We start from the raw sequence: 24,043 nt of genomic DNA on the forward strand, positions 1-24,043 counted from the left end.
AGCAGTATATGCACCAGTGATGAATTAACACCTTTTTGGTTGAAGTAACAATTAGTTTATGCACTCGATGCTAGAATTCTGAGTTTTCTCAATAATTTCTTATACAGTCGATCATCTGCTCCATTTTTTTTATCTGATTATTAATTTCTGCAAGTATATCAGTTTGGTCGCAGCTAATAGGCTAGCTAGCTCCAGCAGGCCGGCCTGGTTGGTGGCTTGGCGGTGGAGGCCGGAGGGGGGCGAAGTTATTGATCGATTAGGTGACGAGCAAGCACACACTACTGGCGAGCACCAGCCAGCCTACTGCATCGATGGTACATGTACAGTTGCCAGTGTCTCAAAGTCTTGCACTCCCTACTAGCATGCAGTAGCAGGCCCGGCCGTCGACAGCTGACATGGACAGGGTCCCTCCCTCTCTTAACACTGCTCACTGCCAACTTATATCCATCAATGGAGATTAATGATTTGCTCTTAGGCCTTGTTTAGTTACCAAAAAATTTTACAAAATTTTTCGGATTCTCCGTCACATCGAATCTTTAGACACATGCATGAAGTACTAAATATAGACAAAAATAAAAACTAATTGCACAGTTTGGTCGGAATTGACGAGATAAATCTTTTGAGCCTAGTTAGTCCATGATTGGACAATATTTATCAAATACAAACGAAAAAGCTACAGTGTCCATTTTGTAAAATATTTTGGAACTAAACAAGGCCTTATCATGCATCCCATCTTTCTCACTGTCTTCCTTCTCAGCTTTTATATAAACCACTATGAGCAGCGGCACCAATGAGTAGTAGCCAACCTTGCTCTCCATTTCCTGCCAAGTGCCAACAAGTCCCTCTCCTCCTCCTCCAAAGAGACTAAACCACAAGATCGAGAGAATAGTTGCAGGGAGGCACAGGGATCTTCTTTCAATGGCGGACTTCTCACAGAACGACTCGCTCCTCCTCAAGATGCCTAGCCACTCCCCAAACTTCTCAAGCCTCCTGTTCTACGGCCACAACCATGGCGAAGCAGCAGCTCCTGCAAATGCAAATGCAATGGTAGAAGACGCCTCACTTGAGAGCTCTTCTGCTGTGGTTGACACCTCCCCACAGGACAGTGCATCTCCAATGGAGAGGAAGAGGAAGGCTACAGAAGACAGTGCTACACTGAGTTCTGCTCAATCCAAGGTAGTAGCAACTTTACACAGCCACCATTGCCATTTTTTATGCAACATTGTTAAAAAGAAAATTGCATTTTGGTTTATAGGATTGCAAGCAGCAGGAGAGCAAGAGCAAGAGGGGGAAGAGGCCCAACAAGGAGACTGAGGAGAAGAGCACCACTGAAGATGAGGCCACCAAGGGGTACATCCACGTGAGGGCAAGGAGGGGTCAGGCAACAGACAGCCACAGCCTTGCAGAGAGGGTACACTTCCCAATCTAATCCTTGTAGCATTAATTTGACAGTTAGTTGTGTGTAGTTTGGTTTCAGTTTTTGCCCTCCATTCATCTCTTACATGAACACCTCCTGATGGCATCCCATTTTTTGTTGGACTCCCTTAGGTGAGGAGAGAGAGGATCAGTGAGAGGATGAGGATGCTGCAAGCACTGGTCCCTGGTTGTGACAAGGTCAGATTAATTACTTGGATTAACTATATGTGATATCTGCTAAATCATGGGTCTAAGTATTAATTTTGAGGAGGAACAAATGTGCTTTTTGGACAGGTTACTGGAAAGGCCCTGATTTTGGATGAGATTATCAATTATGTGCAGTCCCTGCAGAACCAAGTTGAGGTAAAACACAAACCATGAAGCATTGCATATATTGGTGCTAAAAATGTGGCACTTTAGACAGTTCCAGACAGCAATTTGCAAATCATACTCCCACCTGTTTCCTTTTTCAGTTCCTTTCCATGAGGATTGCCTCCATGAGCCCAGTGCTATATGGGTTTGGACTGGACAGTGATGGCCTCCATGATCACGCACAAGTATGAAACAAACAAATTCATTTTGCAGTCTAAAAATATGGTTAAATTAATTGATGTTAAAATGGTTAACATGTTTTGTGCTGTTTCAGAAGATGGGAGGCATGTTCCAAGAAGCCCTTGCAATGCCAGGTCCAGTGCTGAGCCAAGCTAGCCCAGCTCCATCTCAAGCCATCATGGACACCACCTCCACCACACCCTACTCACTGCAAGGCCAGGGTTCCATCTCTTTCTCTCAGGTTGGCATGTGTTCCATTTCCTCTCATATACATATACTACATGCACATAATCTCCAAACATATCAGAATCCATCCATCATGTTTTAACCAATGTGAGGTCACTCTTTTTCAGGAAAATGGCAGCACTTACCTGATGCAGCAAGCAGTGGGGGAGCCAACAAGGCAGGAGCTGCTCAACCAGTTGGTGTTCAACAACATGTGCTCTTTCCAGTAGGGGAAGAGTATTTGTGTGAGAGGAAGCGAGAAAGGGACCCCACATTGACAATAGGTACTATTGCAAGCTAAGTTCATTGATTGGGAGGCCTACTAAAAGTTGCCTCTGGCACCACTGGTCTCATGTCTGAAAATTACACTTCATCTACTCCTAACTGAATTATTAGGCTATCATGCTAATGTCCGTTTAATAACATTTTATTTGCTGGTCTCTGGACAGGAGGAAATAATGCTGCAAGATTTGGTAGGAGCACCAGATGAGTTTGAGATGTTGGATCTAGTCCATCCCCTTGTCTGGATTGGAGAGAGCAGCAAGTAGAGCCTGCTGTTTATTTACACATTTTCAGTGACTTCGTAATATTTGTAACTCCTGTATTAGGCATTGTCCATGAGGATTATTTTCTCAGCGGCTGCACCGTCATCGTCACCAGCTCACCGTTGTAGTCTTTGAGCAATCGGTTGTTAATATAAGAGAGCTATTTTGTTCTTTGCCAACAGTGATTAACCGCATTCAGTCCAACTCCCAGCATCTACAAATCATTAAATTGTTTTCTTTAAACCAAGAATCGAACAAAGTGAGAATGCATGGAGTTCTTACATCTGTAGTTCAATCATTTCAAATGCAAAGAGTGATGGACCGATCAGTTTGTTCCCATGCTCTCTCTTGCATCAGGTATGGGCAGAGCTGTCTGACTGACTTCGTGTCCTTGGCTCTCTTTGACTAGTTCAGACAGTCTTCGTACTGTTTGCTCTTGTGAGAAATAAACTTAGGCCTTGTTTAGTTTCCACCAAAAACTAAAAACTTTTCAAGATTTCCTGTTACATCGTATCTTATGACACATGCATGAAACATTAAATATAGATAAAAATAAAAACTAATTTCACAGTTTGCCTGTAAATCGTAAGACGAATCTTTTAAGTCTAGTTACTTCATGATTGGACAATGTTTGTCAAATAAAAACAAAAGTGCTATAGTAGCGAAAACCAAAAAATTTTCACAACTAAACAAGGCCTACTCCCTCCGTCTCTTTATATTTGTCGCTTAAAAAACGTGCTAGTCATGCTTTCTTAACTTTAACTAGATTTTCACAAATATTAGCAACATTTGTCTATCTCTAAGTAAATTTATTATAAAAATAAATTCAACGATCTATCTAATCTAATTATATTAATTATGTACTATAAATATTAATATTTTCTTGTATATATTTAGTCAAAATTGAGTCTGTTTGCGTTGTCGGAAGTGAGAACGACATATAAAAAGCTACCGAGGGAGTAAATAACATTTCATCGGCAACTAAGATATATCGGGTGTGTTTGCATCAGGTATGGACAGAGCTGTCAAAGGTCTCTCTCCTGTGTCTGTGTGTTTTTCTCTGCACTTTACCTGCATACGTACATGTTATAAAGTGTATCTTACCTACATAAGCATTGAGCAATGACAACCCAAGCCATCGACACAATGCTACTTGCTGCCTTTAGTATATTTTTGGTTTGAGGCATAGTCCTATGGGATGGAGTGCTCTAATTTTAGTTTTGAGCCACATGATTGTCACATCGATGTTTGGATACATGTATAAAGTATTAAACATAGACTATTTATGAAACTAAAAACACAACTAGAGAGTTATTTGCGAGACAAATCCTTTGAGTCTAATTAATCTATGATTGGACACTGATTGCCAAATAAAACGAAAATGCTACAGTACTTGTTAAACTTTAACAACCCCAACCAAACACCCCTATCTTCTTTGTTCAGTTAAAAAGATGGAATATTCGTTGTTCTTCGTTTGGTCAAGGGGCAATGAAAAATGGGACGAGATCACACTTGACACGTGAGATTCACTTATTAGTCTCTTCCTTTTTTTTTCCTTTCTTCTAGCCCCCGTCGATCTGCCGCTACCCGCATTGGACATTGCCTTGAGCTTGAGGTCTCCACACCCCATTCCCCCTCCCTTCGTCCGAGCTCGCCTCGACCTCGCTAACCACCGGAGCAGCTTGCCCTTGCCAGCCACCAGAGTTTTTCTCACCGCAAGCTGGAGATCCGATTGTGCCCCATCAAGCGTCACCTATGTCGTGTCGTCAAGCTTGAGCGCTAGAGCTTCCCTCCCACCACCACCCCCCAGGCACCCACACACCACTACCACCACTCACGCTAATCTTTTTGTCCTCACTATCTCTTCGTTTTTTGGTAAAAGAACATACTCTCTTCTAAGAGCAACTCCAAGAGCTTGGCTATTTTTGTTGTTGAAGCTATTTTAGAATTAGCATATCAAAAAGTAGGCTCCAATAGATGTGCTATCTGGTTTTGTAAAGTAGAAAGTTGGCTATCCCTTGATTTTCGGTGGCCATATATAGCACATTGGCTATTTGATTTGTAAAATAGCAAGGTTGTTGTGAAATTCTTCTTTTTAAAGAACTTTTCAATTTTACAAAATAGTAGAATTTAGCTACTAATTTTAGCCAAGCTCTTACAGTTGCTCTAAGCCAAACACTTCTCTACGTTGGCACAGAACCACTATACCCCCTCTCCTCCTGCTCGTGTTAGTCGTTCTTCATCCCTCACCGTCCCTTTAATTTTTTTTTAAAAAACATAGCATTTTTAGATAAATGACAGAATCCAGCCTCTGTATCCACACGTGGATATATTATATATGGAACCAAACTTTATAGGAGTCACTACACTCTAATTAAGCCTCAAAACTAAAGTACGCAAAAAAAAAAAGAGCAAGAAGACTAAAAGAGCTTCCAGCTTCCATGCCCTTACTTCAAAACTTCTTTGATCTTGTGAGGTAGCAATCCTTTCGCGTCCTAGTTTGCTTAAAAACTCTGGATGTCAGGCCTACCTAACTCTCATATAAACCGAACACTGCCCTATGTTAACACGGTTCCATCCCCCTAGACACCCCCCACCCAACCACCACCACCACTTGCGCTAATCCTTCTTCTCGTCCCTCACCGTCCCTTCAATTCGTTTCCTGAGAACAGAACGAACTCTCATTTAAGCCAAATACTTTCCTATGTTCATGAGTTCATCTCCCTTGACCTGGAACCAAACAGTCTCAGAATTGCGCCCCCCCCCCCCCCCCCAAAAAAAAAACACACACACACACACACACACAAAACTAGATTGCTTTTGTCTTGCATTGGAGGCTGTTTTAGGAAGGGTAGCTACAAAGAACTAAGCACTGAAATTATTTGCAAATGAAGCATGGAACTGGTTAGCATCTCTCTGGCTCTTGCACAGGTTTTATTTACATACGCATGCATTGTTTTCAGAATCTTCCAGACTTCTTCAGAAGATAATATACACTTGTAAACTCTCTGCCTTTTTCATCCCACCACACTGTAAACGGTCACACAAAATAGAAACTATTCTGAATTGCTCTCAAATAAAAAAACATTAAAAGAAGGAGAAAAAATGCAGTTGCCTAATCAAATCACACAGCACCGCCATCATCAGCCTTTGCCCTACCACTGCAACAGAAACCGTCCCACAGACTGGCATGTCTGCGGCTCTGCCTGCAGCTGCAATACGTCACAGAAGCCCCACTCACTCCCCAGTGACCACTGACAGTGATTTTGTTATCACTTGGATTTAATATTCTACCGGTAAATAATCACCATCCACTGCCGGGGCCGGGCCTTGATTATTTGCTTCAGAACATGTCTCTCTGCAGTCCTGGTCTAGCTAGCTAAAGAAGTCTGCTCATGATCATATTTTCCCTTCCACTGAAATTGTTCTGTACGTTCATTTCCAGAGGAGGTACGTATTTCATCAAGTTCAGTACAAAAGCTACCTAGCTCCAAAAAGTCTCTGCGTGTATGATATATATACGCTTCCTTACAGAATGTTGTACGTAAAAGATGAGCGAATTTCCACACGGTTTTTGAATGAGCCCCTAGCTACACCCATTTGTAACGTACTGCTATTGCATGGTACGTACTACCGATGTTGTAATCACACCAACAAATGGTTTGTGTACATCGAACAGTGTTAATTCAAGGAGTTAATAATTTCAGTTTTGTTTCCCCAGCAGCTTCTCTGAGGAAATTAAAGCCACAGTCATGATTGTGTTTGTGTTCAAGCCTCTGGAGCCATTCAGATTCAGAATTCGCATTCAAGCATGCAGCTATCGCTGAGAAACTTCCAAACCACGCTGCATAAGTGCAGGGATAGATTCAGATTCAGTACCCGTTTTAACTGCTCCACATGGCAGACTTGCTACTCGTCGCTGTTTTCACGAGGGAATGACTGTAGCAAACGCCAATTTTTCCCCGGTGCAATTTGCCTCCCCTCCCCTGCCCTTCAATTCCCTACAGACCTCTCGATCAGTACTTAGAGTACTTCAGTTTTCATGCGCTGGCTGTAGTTTTTTTTTTCTTGCACTGTTTCAGTGCGGTAAGGACGTGAGGGGGGCAAAATAGGTACTTGAGAAAGCACTGACGTTTGTACATGGCAAGAGTTTACCCCTTGCTTGCATGCAACAATAAGTTGGCAAGGACTTTGTCGCTGCCGTGGTACACAGTGAAACATTACGCCCTTGTTGACCAAGGATCTGTTGGCGTTTACTGATTCTGTGGTACATCGTATTCTCTAAGGGCCCATTTCATTGGACTTCGTTCAGCTCCGGCTCTCACAGTATAGAACTACTGTAGCACAGCTAAAAAACTGTGGCATCAGCAGCTCCTTCATTTTTACTAGTATTGGAGCTGTTTTCCCCCGTTGCCTATACGCGCAGAGAGCCAGAGCCGCATAAGAGCGGTACCAAACAGCCCTAAGGTCTCCATTGATAGATTTTATCTCCTTACTCGAAATTAAATAGGAGTCGGTGAATTCACTAGTTCTGCGTTCCACTATAATAGTCAGAGTTGTTTAGAGCCATGTTAAATAGGGTCTAAGACGTATGGCGCTTGTATGCTTTTAGTACTTCAGAGACATTCAAACTAAATATTATGCAAATTTTATTGAAGGACATATGAAAACATAGAGCAAAATGGAGTTATTGTGTGTTCTTATATGCCCCACTCTAAACACTTTGCAAAACCTAACAACCTAGGATGGGGTGATTGCAACCACAGGGAACCTTTTAACAGCACAAAACGTTACATAGAAAACCCAAGGAGTGGGCCTAGGAACAAAGAGACATATAGATCAGACGGTAAACATCCTAGTCACACAAAGAAAGGTCTTATATTCGAATTCTAGAAACACACACGAGGAGAGTACTTGGCCATTGCACACTATATATATCAAGGAACCAGTATTTTTAATAAAGAAAAAAAATGGGAAATGGCCATTCATACCCCTACTAAATGTTATGATACCACAATTTCTCTTCTATCAAAGCATTTAGTTTGGGACAATGCATGGAAATACTTATTTGTGTAACCTGTGATAACCTCAATGGACAAGTACCAAACACGTACGTAACCATAAAATTTAGCTTATTATTTGTACATTTGCAGATAGACTCGCTTGCATCCCTGATAATATTGTAGAACAAAGAGAGTACTTGTTTACAACCCAAGCATGCATGATGGTTTATTTTATATGTTGAAAGTGGTATTTATACTTATTTCTTGTTAGTTAATTTTACAGAAGTTGTTTATACAGCGGTGAGAAGGTTGAAATTTTAAATATTAGGAAAATATTATAGGGAAATGAATCTTAATATTACTAATGGGAGGCCTTCAAGGCTCCAACAAAAGCCACCAAGTTATATTTGCGTACAAATTAAATGTGCTAAAAGATAAAATCCTCACAATAATTAGAAACATCTTGTGTTTAATTCATTGGGCTCTAATCACCGTCACCAATAATAATCTACTCTATTTTTTAATGTCCACATCTATCATTGTAAAAAAATATTCATTAATTACCTAAACTTGAATATAAATTACCCATCTTAGTCTTTAGCTAGGGCACTCCCAATGCTAGAAACTACATATAGTTTCTATACCTATTAATTTTCATAGACACTATGTATAAAAACTATGGTCCCAAAGATAGTTTCTATAGAATATTTTTTATCCAATCACATTCATTCTCTCTCTATTCTCAGCCAATCATATCATTTCATGTCTTGGATCTCGTGTAGACATGGTTTCTAACTTAGAACCAATTTCTATGATTTTTGCTCTCTCTTTTCAATAACTACATTGCCACATCAGCAAAATGCTTAGGTGGCACTGCAATTAATAATTAATGTCTATAGAAACTATATGATAGTTTCTGCATTGGGAGTGCTCTTATAAAATACCATTTGAAATACTCCCTCCGTCCATTAGTCTCCCTCATCTAAGAAAAAAAAAATCCAATAGTCTCTGTCATTTTACGTATGACCGCTTCGTCTCCCGTGTGTGCGGCGCCTCGGCTGAATCGCGAGCTATTACGACGGCGCTCTCCCGTTTCCTTTCATTATGACTCCGTTAAATCCAGCACTCGTGTTCCAATCTGTACCAGACGCGCGAGGAGACCAGCGACCACGGAGATTTAGCGGCGTTGGTTAAGTTTTACCGGCTCATTACTCTTGGAACAGCGATTTAATGAAAAAGGCCATGGGCCTACGTTGCTTCTTGGTCTCTGGGCTGAGGGTTTAGATGAGGGAGACTGATGGACGGAGGGAGTAACGTCCTAAAGCATTGTTTGACAGTGCTCTAACGGCTCTACTCCACGCGAGAAGTCATGGAGCGGTACCAAATGTCACCGCTCCAGCTTTGCCTGAGAATCATTCCCTGCGCTTCGGGACTTTTGTAACCGGCCAATTCTCTCCGCTCCTAGCCCTTTTCTTCGCCCGACACCGCTGACAACCAATAGCACTGTAGCCTTCAACAACCTTCGGCTAGCCTTTTGAAACAGAGAAGGGCAACATGGATGCATATCATCATATACCTCCAATTAATCTAGGCAGCTGATTCACTGCTAATGTACTGTGAATGAAAGATTAGATCGAGCATGAACAGGGACATGCAAGAATTCAATTTCGTGGGGGCGAGGTCTGAGGTCCTGAGCTATAACTGTTTTGCTGTTGCTGCATACTGCGACTACACTACTGCATGCATATCGATGCGTGGTCCTTGGGGAGACGATGATTACTGAGAAGACGATCGATGCGTCCATGCAATGTTGCTTGATTGGGCTTTCTCCCTCTAGATTCAAGACCTTTTAACCACAACGCATGTGCCTTGTTGAGCACTGCCGTGCCCTAGGAAACATCGGTTCCTTCTAAGACCTATCCACTATTCCGTATGTAGTACTATATATATAGCAGTGCACAAGAATCAGAACTTACATACATATATAGGTTATTACAGTTAAAATGTCTATATGAATGTATACATATGTACACTTTAACACACGGTAGAGTCTTTTTTCACGAGCGTGTCAGAGTGACACGTATTTCATTAGCAGAAGTAGAATGTTAAACACTACAAGAATTGGTGCTTTACATGACGATGGATTTGGTCACAGATTTCCAAAAATACGTCACAGTCAACTATCCATGACGTACGAGAAATTCGTCATGTATCTCACGTCATATATTTGTTGCACCGAATTGAGCCGTCACGGATTCATATTTATTTTCGTCATGGATTGCATGGTCTGGAAACATAGCAAAAGGGTATTGTGATGATCTAAAACGTCATGGATTTGGTCCACGTGGATTTGGTCCACGTCAGCTATAGGCCCAAATTTTTTGTTCAAATACGACTTAAATTCAAATTTGAATCAACATCACATGAAGATCGTCACAGATCACAACCAAATATCATCACAGATCACAACCTATTTTCATCACAGAAAAGGTTTAGAAAACAAAAGATCAGGTACAGATGATCAATGCCATCTTCATTACATGTTAATCCCATCTCCAGAATATAGGGTATCAGTTACAGAGAAAATGGCAAGACTTACACATGTCAATGCCATCACCCTTACAAGTCTCAACACATTTCAAACAAATATCAACACATTTCTTGGGCACTTGATGTAGTGGAAGAGGACCAAAATACATCTTCTTTAACTTATAGCGTCGTTGGCGAACAACATTCTTCAGCATAGCCACATATGCTTTTTCACATAGATTGAGGTTTTATCCACTTCAAACTTGGACTTCATTTAACAAGATTACAAGTACATGAAATATTTGTTTGAAAGAAACATAGGAGCAGCATTATACAAGATAATCATGTTTGTTCATTGTTTTCAAATTAAATGGCTAATCTGGAGTATTGGAATCAAGAGCCCAGCGATCTGACTATGTTGAATAGGGAGGCCACCTCTCATACAAGAGATACTTGCATGACAAGAGATCAAATTCAGAGTAGGGAGGTCACCTCATACAGAAACTGGACATGAAACTTCTTACAACTTGGACAAAAAAACTGCAACTATCCTGGTTGCATTGTCTAATCAGCTCCTCTCATAAAGCAAAGTTCACATGGATCAGATGCCGCAATCCTGCAAATGCGAGCAAGAGCCTCAGTAAATATTAGTAGGCAACTTCGTCAAGCCGTTCCTTCCCACCACTAAATGCAGATGTTCATAAGGTCTAGGCATAAGAAAACATATCTTTCCTTGGTGTGGCATGTAAATGAGGGATACAGTTTTAAACGACTTGAAATAAGAACCAAGCGCGACTCAAAGTTTTAGTAGAATTCCAACAAATATAGTGGCAACTCCAAAAAATTCACTGCATCAGGTTGCTGGTCTTTGAACTTGTTTCCCTAAAAATGACATATATGCAATACTAACTCACATGTAAGCTGACATGTACAATAAGGACCAAAACTAGCTAGATCTTTCATTCAAAAAAATAAAGCACCAAAACTAGCTAGATCTCTATTTTTTTAATAATTATTTTCTAATTGCACGTTGCCACAGGTTAGAACAGCCAACACACTGTCAATAGTAAGACTATAGCATGAAAAAATGAAAATTATGGGGAAAGGTCTATTCCCATCAAGCAGTTGCTAATATTTGGTTTTGATGGGATAGCGATTGCTAATATTACAGAAACGACAATGGAGAATAAAGATTTATGAATAACTAAAATAGCAGGGTTATGTAGGGCCGCTGAGGCAAAACTTATAATAGCTTTGTTAGCTTCTCGCACCCACCTTTTCTGAAATCAGATCAAGTTAGAGTCTAAAATTTATTCAAGTTATAACAATATCATCATTTGAATATTTCAATCTCAGTTCCTCTAACAATCTACAGAATCTGTAAACCCTTTAGTGTATATCCATTGTCAATAGATAGTATCATAATCTAATACGAAGAAAATTGCTCAAAACACAAATACGACATTATTTTGTTAGTCAACCTCCTGGTAGGTATTGTTAGATTATTGCTTTGTGACTCACCAATATTATGCAGGAGCTCCTCGCCATGTTGAGCAAGCAGGGATAAAGTTACATCATTCCTGAGTAAACCTAGGATTACTAAGGAAAGGTGGAACCCCAGCTAGGATATAGCACAAAGGTTTAATTTACATAGAACATTTGTTGTGGCCAATTGGCTAGCGTACGGCAATAGGCTACAAAGTTGTTTGTTTGTTTTCCAAGCAGAGTTGCCTAGTTGTGAGCACTCAGATGTTTTCAACTGTTTGGGAACAAACCTGCCTTGCAGGGTTAATTATAAGAAAACTTGCAAGAATGAATCAAAATTATTATTTGGTCATGGCAGTGTATATGAAAATCAACCCCCTCCGTTCAAAAAAAAAATCTCGCTTTTGAGAAGCCAAAAATGATCTAAAGTTTTACAAAACTATATAAAAATATAATGATATTTATAATACAAAATAAGTATCATTAAATTGATATGAAATATATTTTTATAGTAAATGTAGTTGGAGACATAAATGTTAAACATAATTCACTATAAACTCAATAAAAGTTAAACTAATTAATTTGACCTACACGCAACCCATAGTTGGATATATACTTTTGTAGACAGAGAGAGTAATATGCATGCACACATCAAGATTTAACAACGCTTTTCTTTCCGCTCTAGAAAATATGACCGCTGATAGCAAGACGTTTATGGAGACTTCATCAATCATCTCGAGATTTGTTGTCCAATCTTTCAAAAGTGCTCATAAAAGTAAGATGTGTGTGAGAGGGTATGTGTTTGGGTACTGTGTTATTACGAACAAAAAAAGTTAATATATACACATGCTCCTATGTAGCTCAGTCACTTTCTTATATTGTGTGCGTGATAGACGGTAGTTTCTGTCTTCCGATTATCCGACATCGTTGGATCGACGGATTGCGATGTGTTAATAACCCATATTAGCAGCCTTTAAAGAAATTATTAACGCAGGCCGCCGCTGATGGATCGATGATATATATGAGTAATCATCAGTCACCGTACCGTCACCGTGAGCCATATATCCAATGCAACATGCACGAGAGCCATGCACGGAGCAGGCGCAAGGAAAACCTGCAGCTCCCGGCCGCCAGACACGGCGCCTTTGCCGGAGACGAACCACCCGCACGTATACGTAGATCTTCGCAACGAACTAGCCGCCACGCGGGGCCACCAGACAGCGCGTGGTTGCCCTGGCCCACATGCCAGCGACGACGACATTGGATAAGGATCGGAGGAGGGCATGCATGTGTAGCGTGGTGGTGGTGGTGGTGGTGGTTGTCCGTGAAAGGCCGCGAGAGTGACATGAGCGATGGCGGCATTCATCCGGCCGGGGCGGTTGTCGCTGCCGCCGGCCGGTGGTGGGGCGGCCGACCGAGCGCCGGCCGGGGCTGGGTCCCGGCCCGGCCGCGGGGCAGGGCTGCTGCATGCATGGGGCCGACGAACGGCCATGCATGCATGCATGCATCCGTTAGATGGATGGATCCCTCGCTCATGCATGCATCCCCACACGGAGGATGATGATGATGATGATTATTATTATTAAGGGCACGCAATAATGCAAATTATTAGAGCAAGTATTATAGCAGGCTGTAAGCCAGCTAAATGCTGAGTGGAAGAGAGAGAAGAGAAGAGAGAGTAAAAGCGGGCTTACAGCCGGCTCAGACACAAAAACCAAAAAAGTCTGTGAGATAGACAAGTGAGCCATGTATTAATAGTGATGAGCTAACCATTGTATGAGTAGACTGCAAGAAGGCTATAAAGAAATTTTACAGCGAGCTATAATACTTGCTCTCAACCGACAGTGGGGTTTGCAGGCTCGTTCTCGATCGGCGAGCAGGCAAACAACAAATGCTGTGTTGCTGTCAGTGATCTGTGTTTAACGCTAGCTGTCTAGCTACTAGTGTCTAGTAATAATAGCTCGATGGAACAGTGTCTCCCTCTAAGATCGGATAGATGTTGAGATCGACTGATGATCGAGCCCCTGCTGGTCATGTCATGTGCTGATCACATGATCGACTGCATATAGCTAGCTGCAGCATGGCCTCTCTCTGCTTAATAGCTGAATGATGCATGAATGGATATAGGTGAACTGATGGATGGATGGAGACTGGAGTAGTACACGGGTTTGTTATCTAACGATGAAATAAATAAACTGCAAATAAATATGGTGATCATTGATCAACCAGCTTGGACCCGGCCCTCTCTCCAATCCCTCATGAATGTAGTATTGCCTCAACTCTGAATTGTATATATACATGAAGATATATTGAAGACGGGAGTTGTGAGCTGTAGCAGCTTTTCAAGCCTACTGTATAGCACAACCTGCAGGTAGCTACTAGCTAGGAGGTCATGTCTGAATCCAGCTGATATACACGGTGACTGATACCTCATCTCGTGCAATGCCGGCTGCCCTGCATACTGTGTAAGGCCAGATTTCATCTTTCTGGTAGGAAGAGCAAATTAATACACGCACGCATGAGCATGACTCCATCAATCGGTTCCACGTACTACACAGACGGCACCAGCTAGCTCTAGTTTGCCTGAAGATCATCAGAGCCCCCATCGGCGCGGCCCATCCTCACTCTTTTGGCCTGGCCACACACAAACCCAGCTGCGTTCTTCCCAAGGTCGCCAGCATGCAGAAAATGCTGTTCAGCTCGAAAATCTGGGCCCTGTTTAGTTACTCACCTAAAAATTTTTCATCCATCCCATCGAATCTTTGGACACATGTATGTAACATTAAATGTAGATAAAAAACAAACTAATTACACAATTTGGTTGAAAATCACGAGACAAATTTTTTAAGTCTAGTTACTCTATGATTAGCCTTAAGTGCTATAGTAACTCACATGTGCTAATGATAGATTAATTATACTTAATATATTTATCTTGCAGTTTCGTGACGAGCTATGTAATTTGTTTTTTTTATTAGTTTCTAAAAACCCTTATCGATATCCTTTCGACACATCTAATGTGACACCCAAAAAATTTTCATCCTCAATCTAAACAGGGCCGCGCTCATGCAGGAGCATGACAATGGCAGTACCTCAGTACTACAGATTATACAGTGCCGGAGTGCCAGACTGAGCGAGTAAACAGCGTCAAGAAAGAAACCAAACGCTTGGCATGGCAGTACGTAGCGGGCGCGGCCTGTGCCTTTTCAGCCCTACTCAAGTTGCATGCATGGCCCTTTGGCCTTGGCCTGCAGCGGCACAGTAAACTGAATGGATCCAGCAGCATTTATGCAAAAGCTGTGAAACGACACTCATCAGCCACATCAACAGGCATCATCTTGAGATACTCTACAGACTACAGAGAGATAGAGAGAGGTCGACTCGATCACATGATGTAGCAATTCGATGTGTGTGTCTGTGTGAGAGATGCTAGTCCTACTACTACTACTACTCGTCTTGTTTAGTTCGGAAAAAAAAGATTTTGATACGGAAACATATTTGTAATTATAGCAATTAGTATTCAATAATAAATTAATTAGGTTTAAAAATTCGTCTCGCAAAATATATACAAATTGTGTAATTAATTATTTTTTAGTCTATATTTAATGCTCTCTGCATGTGTATAAACATTGAATGTGATATAATGAAAATCACACATTCACACGACCCCACCAGTGGCGGGTAGCTAGAGTTATTAGATCCTACTCCTACAGTCCTACTACACGCGGATCGGACACGCCTATATATGCCTGTGCCTCTGCATGCTGCCTATATATCATTTGACTAGTTGATCTGACCAGCATCTCCCAATAGCAGAGACAAGCATTGCAATTTGCAGCCACCTAACGACCATGGTTTATTACTTCATCTCTCAATATTATGATCTCGATCCAGCTGATCATATGCATGCATGTTTAAGCCAGTGCCCGATATGTTCCTACTGATTTTAGTTAGGACCCACAGCAAGCTTTTCCGATGTCGATGTGCAACTGCAGGGTTCAAGTAATGCAAATGGGAACAAGCAAAGCAACAAGCCCAGCTGCTTGCTGCTGTAGACCTTTCAATTCAGAACAGATCGAGCTCCATCCTCCATGCATGCATGGTGATTGAAAGAAAAAAAAACAGTTGTAGCAGAAAGAAACGCGGCAGGATCCATGCCAAGCATCTCTGATCTCTCGATCTCCTGCATGCAGACGAGACATCTGGGACGTGTACCCAACAGTTCGCGGCTTTGTGGCTGTCGATCGGCGGATCTTTTTTGCCCATGCGTGTGTGCACGTACACTGCATTCGGCACAAAAATAGGCCCTGCCATATATGCATGAGTGAAAGTGGAGCAAGGAGGGATGGGGGACTGGCCTGGGGAGGTTGAGATCTTGCAGGGGATCGGAAGGCCGGGGCGTCTGTGATCTCTGGTGGGGCTCGGCCTGCCGGCGACTCGCCGGCCGGGCAGGTCCCATCTGCAGCTGCGCCATTGTGTGCATGCGGGATTGAAAGGCAAGCATGGCTTCTTTAGGCCCATGTTGGAACATGACTTTTTTCTGTTTTTCAAAGGCGCGCGAGATGGTCATAATGCAGGTAGGTCAAGATTATATTGGGCGCCAGATCGATGCACAAAGCAAAACTAAGACAAAATAGTTATACTTGTGTTTAGAATGTACACTCAAGTGCAAGTATAGCTGTATGGCATCTCCATTTCATGATTGTCCAAGGCCCGTGATAGTACATTCCAATATTCAAACTCTATGGTTTTGACCAACAAGTGGCATACAAACTCGTATATATATATATATATATATATATATATATATATATATATATATATATATAATTCCTTTAATCATGGTCCTACGGAAAACTATGGTTTCACGAAGGTTAAAATCGTATGAAAAGATTCAGAGAAAACAATAGGAAAAGCTCAAATTTCCTACGGTTTTGAAACAGCACTCTAGGAATTAAAACAAACATGTCATTTACACATTTCTAGGGGTCCAATAGTGCACTTAAATATACACTATACATATATAGCAAAAGTAATGTATCTAGAAAAAAATTAAAACGTCTTATAATTTAGAACCGAGGGAGCATCACATCTACATATGAACAAGCCACATTTCCAAGTACTCCTTATGCACATCTGTAGGATACTAAGGTCATTCATATATCATGTAGATTTGTATTGAAAATACATGCAAAATCCGATAGAATTTTGAGGATTTATAAGAAAAACGAGTATTTTAGAAGATATTAGCTATCAAAGATTTGTGTATTGAAAACCAGATAAAATCGAATTTTGAAAAGTATATTAGTGGGCTTTTAACTCTCCAACCATGTAGGTTCACACGATACAATGACAATAAAATTTATAAAGCCCCTAATGAACACAAAAATTCAGAAATGTTGCCCAATCGATTTAAACAAATATAAAAAAAAAGTTATTCGACCTGTTCACTTGGTTGAAAAGTCATGGCTAAAAATACTATTCACTGATTTGTTGTAAGCGGAAAACATTGGCATATATATATGGTGCTATTCTGGATTGGAAGATTAATTCAGCCGATAAAAGAAATTATCGATCAGACAATAAAGCTCGCTCATCCTCCCCTAGCTCGATCCGCAGCGGTGTAACGTGCATACGGATGGCGAAACCGCGGTCGGCCAGACGTCCAGATCAACCGGCTGTCTCATCGTTCACACTTGATCAGAACTTGACCACACGTGAGAATTAACACAGCATGGCGTACTGCAAAAGCGCGTACGTGCGGCGGAGAGACTGTCCGGCCGGGAGCGGCGGCTGCCGACATGGTCGGTCGGTCGTGCCGTCCGTCGCGCGGACCTGCCCGTGAACGCGCCGACGACGTGTGGCGAGCCGCACGCGGCGCGGCAGGCACGCAATACGAGGTGGTAGGTACGTACGTACGGTCGAGGAAGGCATGGATGGGCTTGGGCTGGGCACGTACTCCTCGCCGCTTGACACGGCCCATGCATGAGGCTGGCAGGCCCCATATGTGGTGCATGCATGGTTGCACAAGAACCAGCTGAGAGGGCAGGGGTTTGGCTCCTTTTGATAGCCATAGCAGTCATCAGTCATGAGCCTGCATGCAGTGTTGGATTACTCCGGTGCCGATCGGCCATGCATGCATGCACACGGATTAGAGCTTTCCACGGCCGGCCGTTGCAGAGGCGACGGCGACGCGTACACAGCCAAGGTCTCGGCTAGCAGACACACATGCACGCTGACTCTGATAGCTAGCTACTAGGCGCTGTCAAGTTTAATTATGGGTCATTGTCTTGTCTGATGCGAATGATCCTGTGTCCTGCAAATCGATCAAGTCAAACCATGCATCCGTCGTAGTAGTAGTAGTAGTATCTGATCTTCCCATCCCGGTTCCCCCCACCATGCACGTTCAATGCACCTGCAGGGCCGGAAACACAAGGACGGCGGAGTCTGGAGTGCATTGGACTGTGCTCCTACATTATGCATGGATTAAATTCATCTTTCTTCTCCATGATTATTTCAGTGATCTTTTTGGTTGCTTTGCCCGCTCCGTACCTCGACCAGACTGTGTGTCATCGTTCTTTGCATCTCTCTATATATACATATAGCAGCAGGAGGCCAGAGCAGGGGGCCGGTCGACCATGAACGGTTATAACCATCAGTGTTGTGACTGCTTATTTCTTTTCTCCCAAAACTCGTTAACTATTAGGCCAGTCTCAATGCATAGTTTCATGGCATAGTTACCAAGATTATAAACTAGGTAATCGAGTCATAGGAGTTTCATGGGGATGAAACTCCTCTCTCATCTGATGATGAAACTCCTTCATTTAATGACCCTGCCAAGTCAGCAATTTTTAGTTATATGGCACCCTATTTAATGTGCATGAAACATGCATTGAGACTAGCCTTAGTATTCGGCAGCGTTTTATTAATTGCATCCTTTATATTACATCCGATACCAGAAACATCACTTGCTTGTGTCGGATGGCGACATGCATGTTTTCCTTTCTTCCACTGTCGACATCACGTCATGGAGGAGCACAAACACGACACGGGAGATCGAGAGTTCTTCCTCAAATGTCCGATCGAGGTGGAAGATATTCAAGTGTGTTAATTAGGCTCACGCCATGGATATGATCGAGGAGCACACAAGCACAAAGTCTTTAATTCTAATCTAAATAAACTAGTACATGCATGCAGCTCTACTAGTGATGCTTGGCATTGTCAACGCCCCCAGTTTTGGCACCGTCCACACCGGCCAAGGCAGGCGATGCTACAGCCTACAGCACAAAAGCGCGGCGGTAAAAAAATAATAAACACAAAAAATGTTTTCGCCCGGACTCGAACCGGAGACCTTCAGTGTGTTAGACTGACGTGATAACCAACTACACCACGAAAACATATCGGTTCTTGGTATTTCTGGTTAATACTTATTGTAAATAATATTGGCAAAGCTACGCAGACGCTTTTATTTTCAATCCCATGTTATTTCCGTAAAATAGCATAGGACACACTACAGATTATGCTTCGTTCGAAAACAGAATGCTGGAAACTCATGAGCACCACTACTCTATGTGGCCAGGTCGTAGCATCGATTTACAAGCACAATTACTATATCTTAACAGTCCATCGACGCACGCCAATACAATGAGACCACGAATATGCATGTCAAATATCTCTTTTCCCTTTGCATACTTGGCTTGTCAATCTTCATAACATCAATCGCATATGGAGCATCTTACTTGTTAATAACAAAAAAAGTTATATACCATGCTACATGTTGGCAACCTTGCTAGCTATATTTGTGAGCAAAATAAACGGAAAGGTTTTCTTTTTTCCAATAGTTTCCTATAATTTACTTTTCTAGAACTCAAAAAGTCGGATGGGAGGAAAAACTTGGTGAGAGAGGAGAAAATTCATGGTGAAGGAGGCGCCAAAATGGATAGCAAGCACACAAGGCACGTGTATACTCTATGACATAAAATAAGCATATTACTAAAATATATTCTATGATATATCTAATTATAATATTTTGACGTCATAAATTTAAATGATTTTTTCTATAAATTTAGTTAAAGTTTAAATTTTTTTGATTTAAAATAACTCTAGAAATCTATTTATTCAAAAACAGAGTGAGTATTTATGAGTTGAAGGACGTTTTTTTTATCTTTGAGGAGGTCACATACACAAAGATGAGAATTATTTTTCCTTCTTTTTAACTAGAAAAAAAGGATTAGAGACTAGAGAGTTATTTTAAAGCGCTTATGGTGATGCTCTTTACTTTCCCTAGTTACCTCCAAGTTGCCCAAAGATTGTAATCGTCCGTTTGCCAGGCCCATTTCGGCAGTGTTTTTTTTCTTTCCCTTCTTTTCTTTTGCGAAGGGCATTTCGGCACCGCTCTAATCCCATAATCCCATCCGACCTCTTCTTGAACCAAATACCAGACACGTCACCAGTGACATGCATGTTTCTTTGTTTAGCCTATTGTTGTTCTGTTGCCACATCACAAGGAGACGCGGCGGCGAGGGTGAAAATGTGTCATGTGTGTAAAGTGTAATGCCTCAAGGCAAAAAAAAAAAAAAAACCACGTGCACGCGCAAAAGCGCAGAAGAGAGCGGTAAGGACTAAGGAAGGGACAAAAAGAAAAGAGCGGTAACAAAAAAAATACTTAGGGACAAAAATTATTGTTTTCGCCCGGACTCGAACCGGAGACCTTCAGTGTGTTAGACTGACGTGATAACCAACTACACCACGAAAACCGTGATGCTTACGGACTCCCTTGTTTTGTTCATGTCAGTAAACAGATTGTAAACTTACACTTAACACAGTGACCACTGTCCACTGACCAGGGGTATATGACAGGTGTTCTCTGGTCGAGCTATGCAAATACCTTATTTACAATCCCATGAATAGCATCCTTTATTTTCGGATAATAAGGCATAACACATACTACAAGTTATATGTGATCTGTCTGAAAATAGAATGCTGGACTGGAAGCTCAAGAACACACTGCTGCTCCAGATTCTTTACAAGCACAGTTACTATATCTTAATACTCGGATGCTCCAAACGCTAGCAACAATAGCGTAGGACCCAATTAGCGGATATCTAGCATCTCAGAAGCAGCCGCAGCATTCCTCCAGCACGCAGCAGCAGCAGAGAGCGGCCAAACTGCAAACGACACAGAGACCAACATGAGACGCAGATATTTACACGAGATTAAGCGAACAGATAAAAGCTGAAAAAGCTGAATAACATGTTTGATTTGTTAATGCTCATTGGCCTTGTAACCCTGGTTATGATGGTCATTTCTGCTTTAGTTGGCTTTTAGAGTTCTTTTGTGAGTGAATCGAGCTCTTGTCTCTCTATGGTTGTGTGCCAAAACTGTAAACCGGAAACCCAGTATTCGGACCTTGGGTGCGAAAGCTGGGCGAATACCTTTGGTCTAAAACCCTGGTTATGATGGTGCTGTATAACTCATCACCAGTCTGACTGGCCAGATTTGCATTACCAGAATTTACTCTGTCAAGGGATGTACATTCATACATAAGCAAAAATGCTTTACAATAACTAAATCAATCCCCTGAGACTACAGAACATTTGTGAGTATGTGACTGCTTATTCTTCCTATCCATGGTTAAAGATAACTATAAGACTGAATATATGTGAGTGCTTATTCTAACAGCTCATAGTTGAAGGTCACTAAGACTGAATATATGTGATGACTGCTCATATCTTGCTGCTTTTCTTTAAATTAAAGGTCACTAAGACCTGAATCTTACTGCATCATGCAAAATCCTCCAACCAACCACTACCTTAGATGTTTACACGGCTATTGATGCCACTATCTGAAAAAAAAGACTTGACAGCAAAAGTAAAATTGCAACATTTCTTACAGCAGTGTCTACAACTCTATATTAGCACTTAATAGACATGCCAACAATGGTACAGGGACCAAAAAATAAATAGTGTTACAAGGATCTCGCTCTCCTCCTTAAAAACACTAGAAACTGCTCATTACTTAAACCCAGACTAAAGTAATAAGATCCTGATGAGCTTTGTATTATCCTAGCCCAAGATCTCATTCTCATCACAACAAAAACCAGGATCTGCAGCAACCTCTAACCTCAAGCAATAAACATCCCATTAACACACAAGGAATGAAATGTTTGACGGCAAAATGAACATCAAGCAAGCAGTTGTAGCATATTATTATTTTTTGAATGAAAGTTGTAGCATATTTTTAGTTACCATCCTTTGAGGAACCCAGAAGAGCTAGAGCTACCCTGGTTTCCATGGTTGTGGTGGTGCTGCTGCTGATACTCTCCATGCGGCGGCGGGTCGTTGAAGTAGCCCTGGTACCCCGGTGGAGGGTGCTGAGGTGGGGGGTAATAAGGCCCCTGCGGCGGTGGCGGAGGTGGTGGATGTCCATGGCCCCAAGGGGGAGGAGGGTACACATCTGGTGGTGGTGGCCGAGGATACCCTGAAATTGCAGTGAGATAAACTATGGCATCACGACTTGAAGACTCATTTCACAAGATCTCTCGCATGGCATAGGTAGCTCGCAAGAACGACAGTGGTGCAACTACAGAAACAAGATTAGCAATAGCAGAGCTGATCCTTCCCAGCAGGCTGGGCGAGAAGATGCATGGTTTGAAAGATTGAGCATGAACCGTGACAAACAAGAACAGTTGACGACTAATACAATACTTGATGAATTTTGTTCTTGTGACGACCTTGAATAGCAGAGGGATCAGATCAATCAGACCAGTCTAGTGATCGAATCAGATACTAATTAAGTTACGTGCTAGAAATTAAAGGAGATGAGGAGAAGATGGGGGGTGAAGAAATTGCGTGCCTGGAGGAGGGTAGGGTTCCTCGGGAGGGACTTTCTGGTAGCTCATTTCTCTTTTCCCCTTTCTTCCTCTTGTGAACTTCTTGCTTATTACGAGATGTTTGTGTCTTCACGCTGCTGACTGACGGACTCGAGTACCGACTGGTGGTACTGGAGGGGACAGCGTTACAGCGTCATTTAGTATGTACGGGCGTTATTGGTTCCTTGCACATCCTGGATCTGGATCAGTGCATCGTACGAGTTTGCTTTGGGCCTTGTTTAGTTCACCCCAAAACTAAAAACTTTTCAAGATTCTCTGTCACATCAAATCTTGCGACACATGTATAAAGTATTAAATATAGACGAAAATAAAAACTAGTTGCACAGTTTGTCTATAAATCACGAGATGAATCTTTTGAGTCTAGTTAGTCCATAATTAGATAATATTTATCAAATAAAAACGAAAATACTAAAGTACCGAAATCCAAAATTTTTTGAGAACTAAACAAGGCCTTGGCTACAATCCTCTGATCCACAGTACGTCTGCTCTCTCAGTCCGCACAGCCTACCTACTCACGCCGCACAATCACTGGGCAGGCTCTCGTAGAAACATAAGCTTTCTTCGTATAATGTTGGAGCAGTACTTTTGCATCGGATGAGACAGGCCCCAGGTGCTACTTCAGGCTACACCAACAGATGTTGAGCCCGGTAGATATGCTACCAATCACACCTTGGCATTAGCTCCAAAATCAGCTTTATCGGTAGAGCTGAATCTGTTTTCATATTTTTTTTTAAAAAAAAACGGCTCTCTAAGATATGGCAAATATCTTTGTGAAGCTGGCACAGAAGTCTACAAACATGCCTTAATATCACATCACATCAAATAACTTTATGATAAATAAATTTATACATAAGTTTAAAATCAATTGCTGGAATAGCTCAGTTGGTTAGAGCGTATGGCTGTTAACCATAAGGTCGGAGGTTCAAGCCCTCCTTCTAGCGCTTTTTTTAATGCTTTTCTTCTATATTTTTTTAAAATGTCTTTTGCCCAAGCTGCTTTTCTAGTTTTGTTTCATATGTCCCAATGAAAGCCAATTCTACTGTTTTCAGTTTTATTTAAAAATGTTATTTCTGTTGTAAAACATACGGATTTGATCCTAGAAGGAAAGGAGAAAGAGGAATTCTAATCCTATTCCGTTTGTATGTGGGTTCTTACCAAAACTCTTAGACCTTGGCAGGACTATATATACGTGGGAGCTCTATGTTGTAATGACCAATACTCAGAGAAATAAAGAATAGTCTCCCTATCTTGTGTCTATTTGTTCTTCTATACTTTCATTTACTATATTGATCATGAGAGACGGAGAGGGAAAGGTCCCAACCGCTGGCAACATGTTTTTATAACAATTTCCATGTCCGAAAAGGCTGATTTTCTAGTTTTGTTTCAATACGTCCCAAGAT

At 41.7% G+C, this 24,043-nt stretch overlaps 2 protein-coding genes, 1 long non-coding RNA gene and 3 other non-coding genes across 7 annotated transcripts; 2 read left to right on the forward strand and 4 right to left on the reverse strand.

Annotated features, from left to right (window-relative positions):
- Positions 778 to 2,919, forward strand: LOC8060932 (transcription factor bHLH137). 2 transcript variants are annotated; one of them, XM_021464599.1, is made up of 8 exons: positions 778 to 1,176; positions 1,256 to 1,411; positions 1,549 to 1,614; positions 1,711 to 1,779; positions 1,890 to 1,973; positions 2,066 to 2,209; positions 2,322 to 2,477; positions 2,643 to 2,919. In XM_021464599.1, the coding sequence occupies exons 1-7, from the start codon at positions 919 to 921 to the stop codon at positions 2,421 to 2,423; spliced, it is 879 nt and encodes a 292-aa protein (XP_021320274.1). In that variant the 5' UTR covers positions 778 to 918; the 3' UTR covers positions 2,424 to 2,477; positions 2,643 to 2,919. The 2 variants fall into 2 exon arrangements, with proteins under 2 accessions (XP_021320274.1, XP_002444680.1); XM_002444635.2 differs by having other exon boundaries at positions 779 to 1,176; positions 2,063 to 2,209.
- On the reverse strand, positions 10,180 to 10,883 carry LOC110437351. The gene is made up of 2 exons (XR_002455445.1): positions 10,763 to 10,883; positions 10,180 to 10,538 (listed from the first exon to the last, which is right to left on the reverse strand). It is a non-coding gene; the product is annotated as an uncharacterized LOC110437351 (long non-coding RNA).
- On the reverse strand, positions 19,076 to 19,149 carry TRNAV-AAC. Its single transcript has one exon. It is a non-coding gene; the product is annotated as a tRNA-Val (tRNA).
- On the reverse strand, positions 20,435 to 20,508 carry TRNAV-AAC. The gene has a single exon. It is a non-coding gene; the product is annotated as a tRNA-Val (tRNA).
- LOC8060933 (proline-rich protein 2) lies at positions 20,487 to 22,759 on the reverse strand. The gene is given in 4 exon segments (XM_002445752.2): positions 20,487 to 20,905; positions 20,907 to 20,919; positions 22,000 to 22,231; positions 22,607 to 22,759. Coding segments are annotated over 4 exon segments (351 nt in total). The 5' UTR covers positions 22,653 to 22,759; the 3' UTR covers positions 20,487 to 20,845.
- TRNAN-GUU lies at positions 23,511 to 23,584 on the forward strand. Its single transcript has one exon. It is a non-coding gene; the product is annotated as a tRNA-Asn (tRNA).

Source organism: Sorghum bicolor, chromosome 7, assembly GCF_000003195.3.
Source record: "Sorghum bicolor cultivar BTx623 chromosome 7, Sorghum_bicolor_NCBIv3, whole genome shotgun sequence".
Lineage (NCBI taxonomy): Eukaryota > Viridiplantae > Streptophyta > Magnoliopsida > Poales > Poaceae > Sorghum > Sorghum bicolor.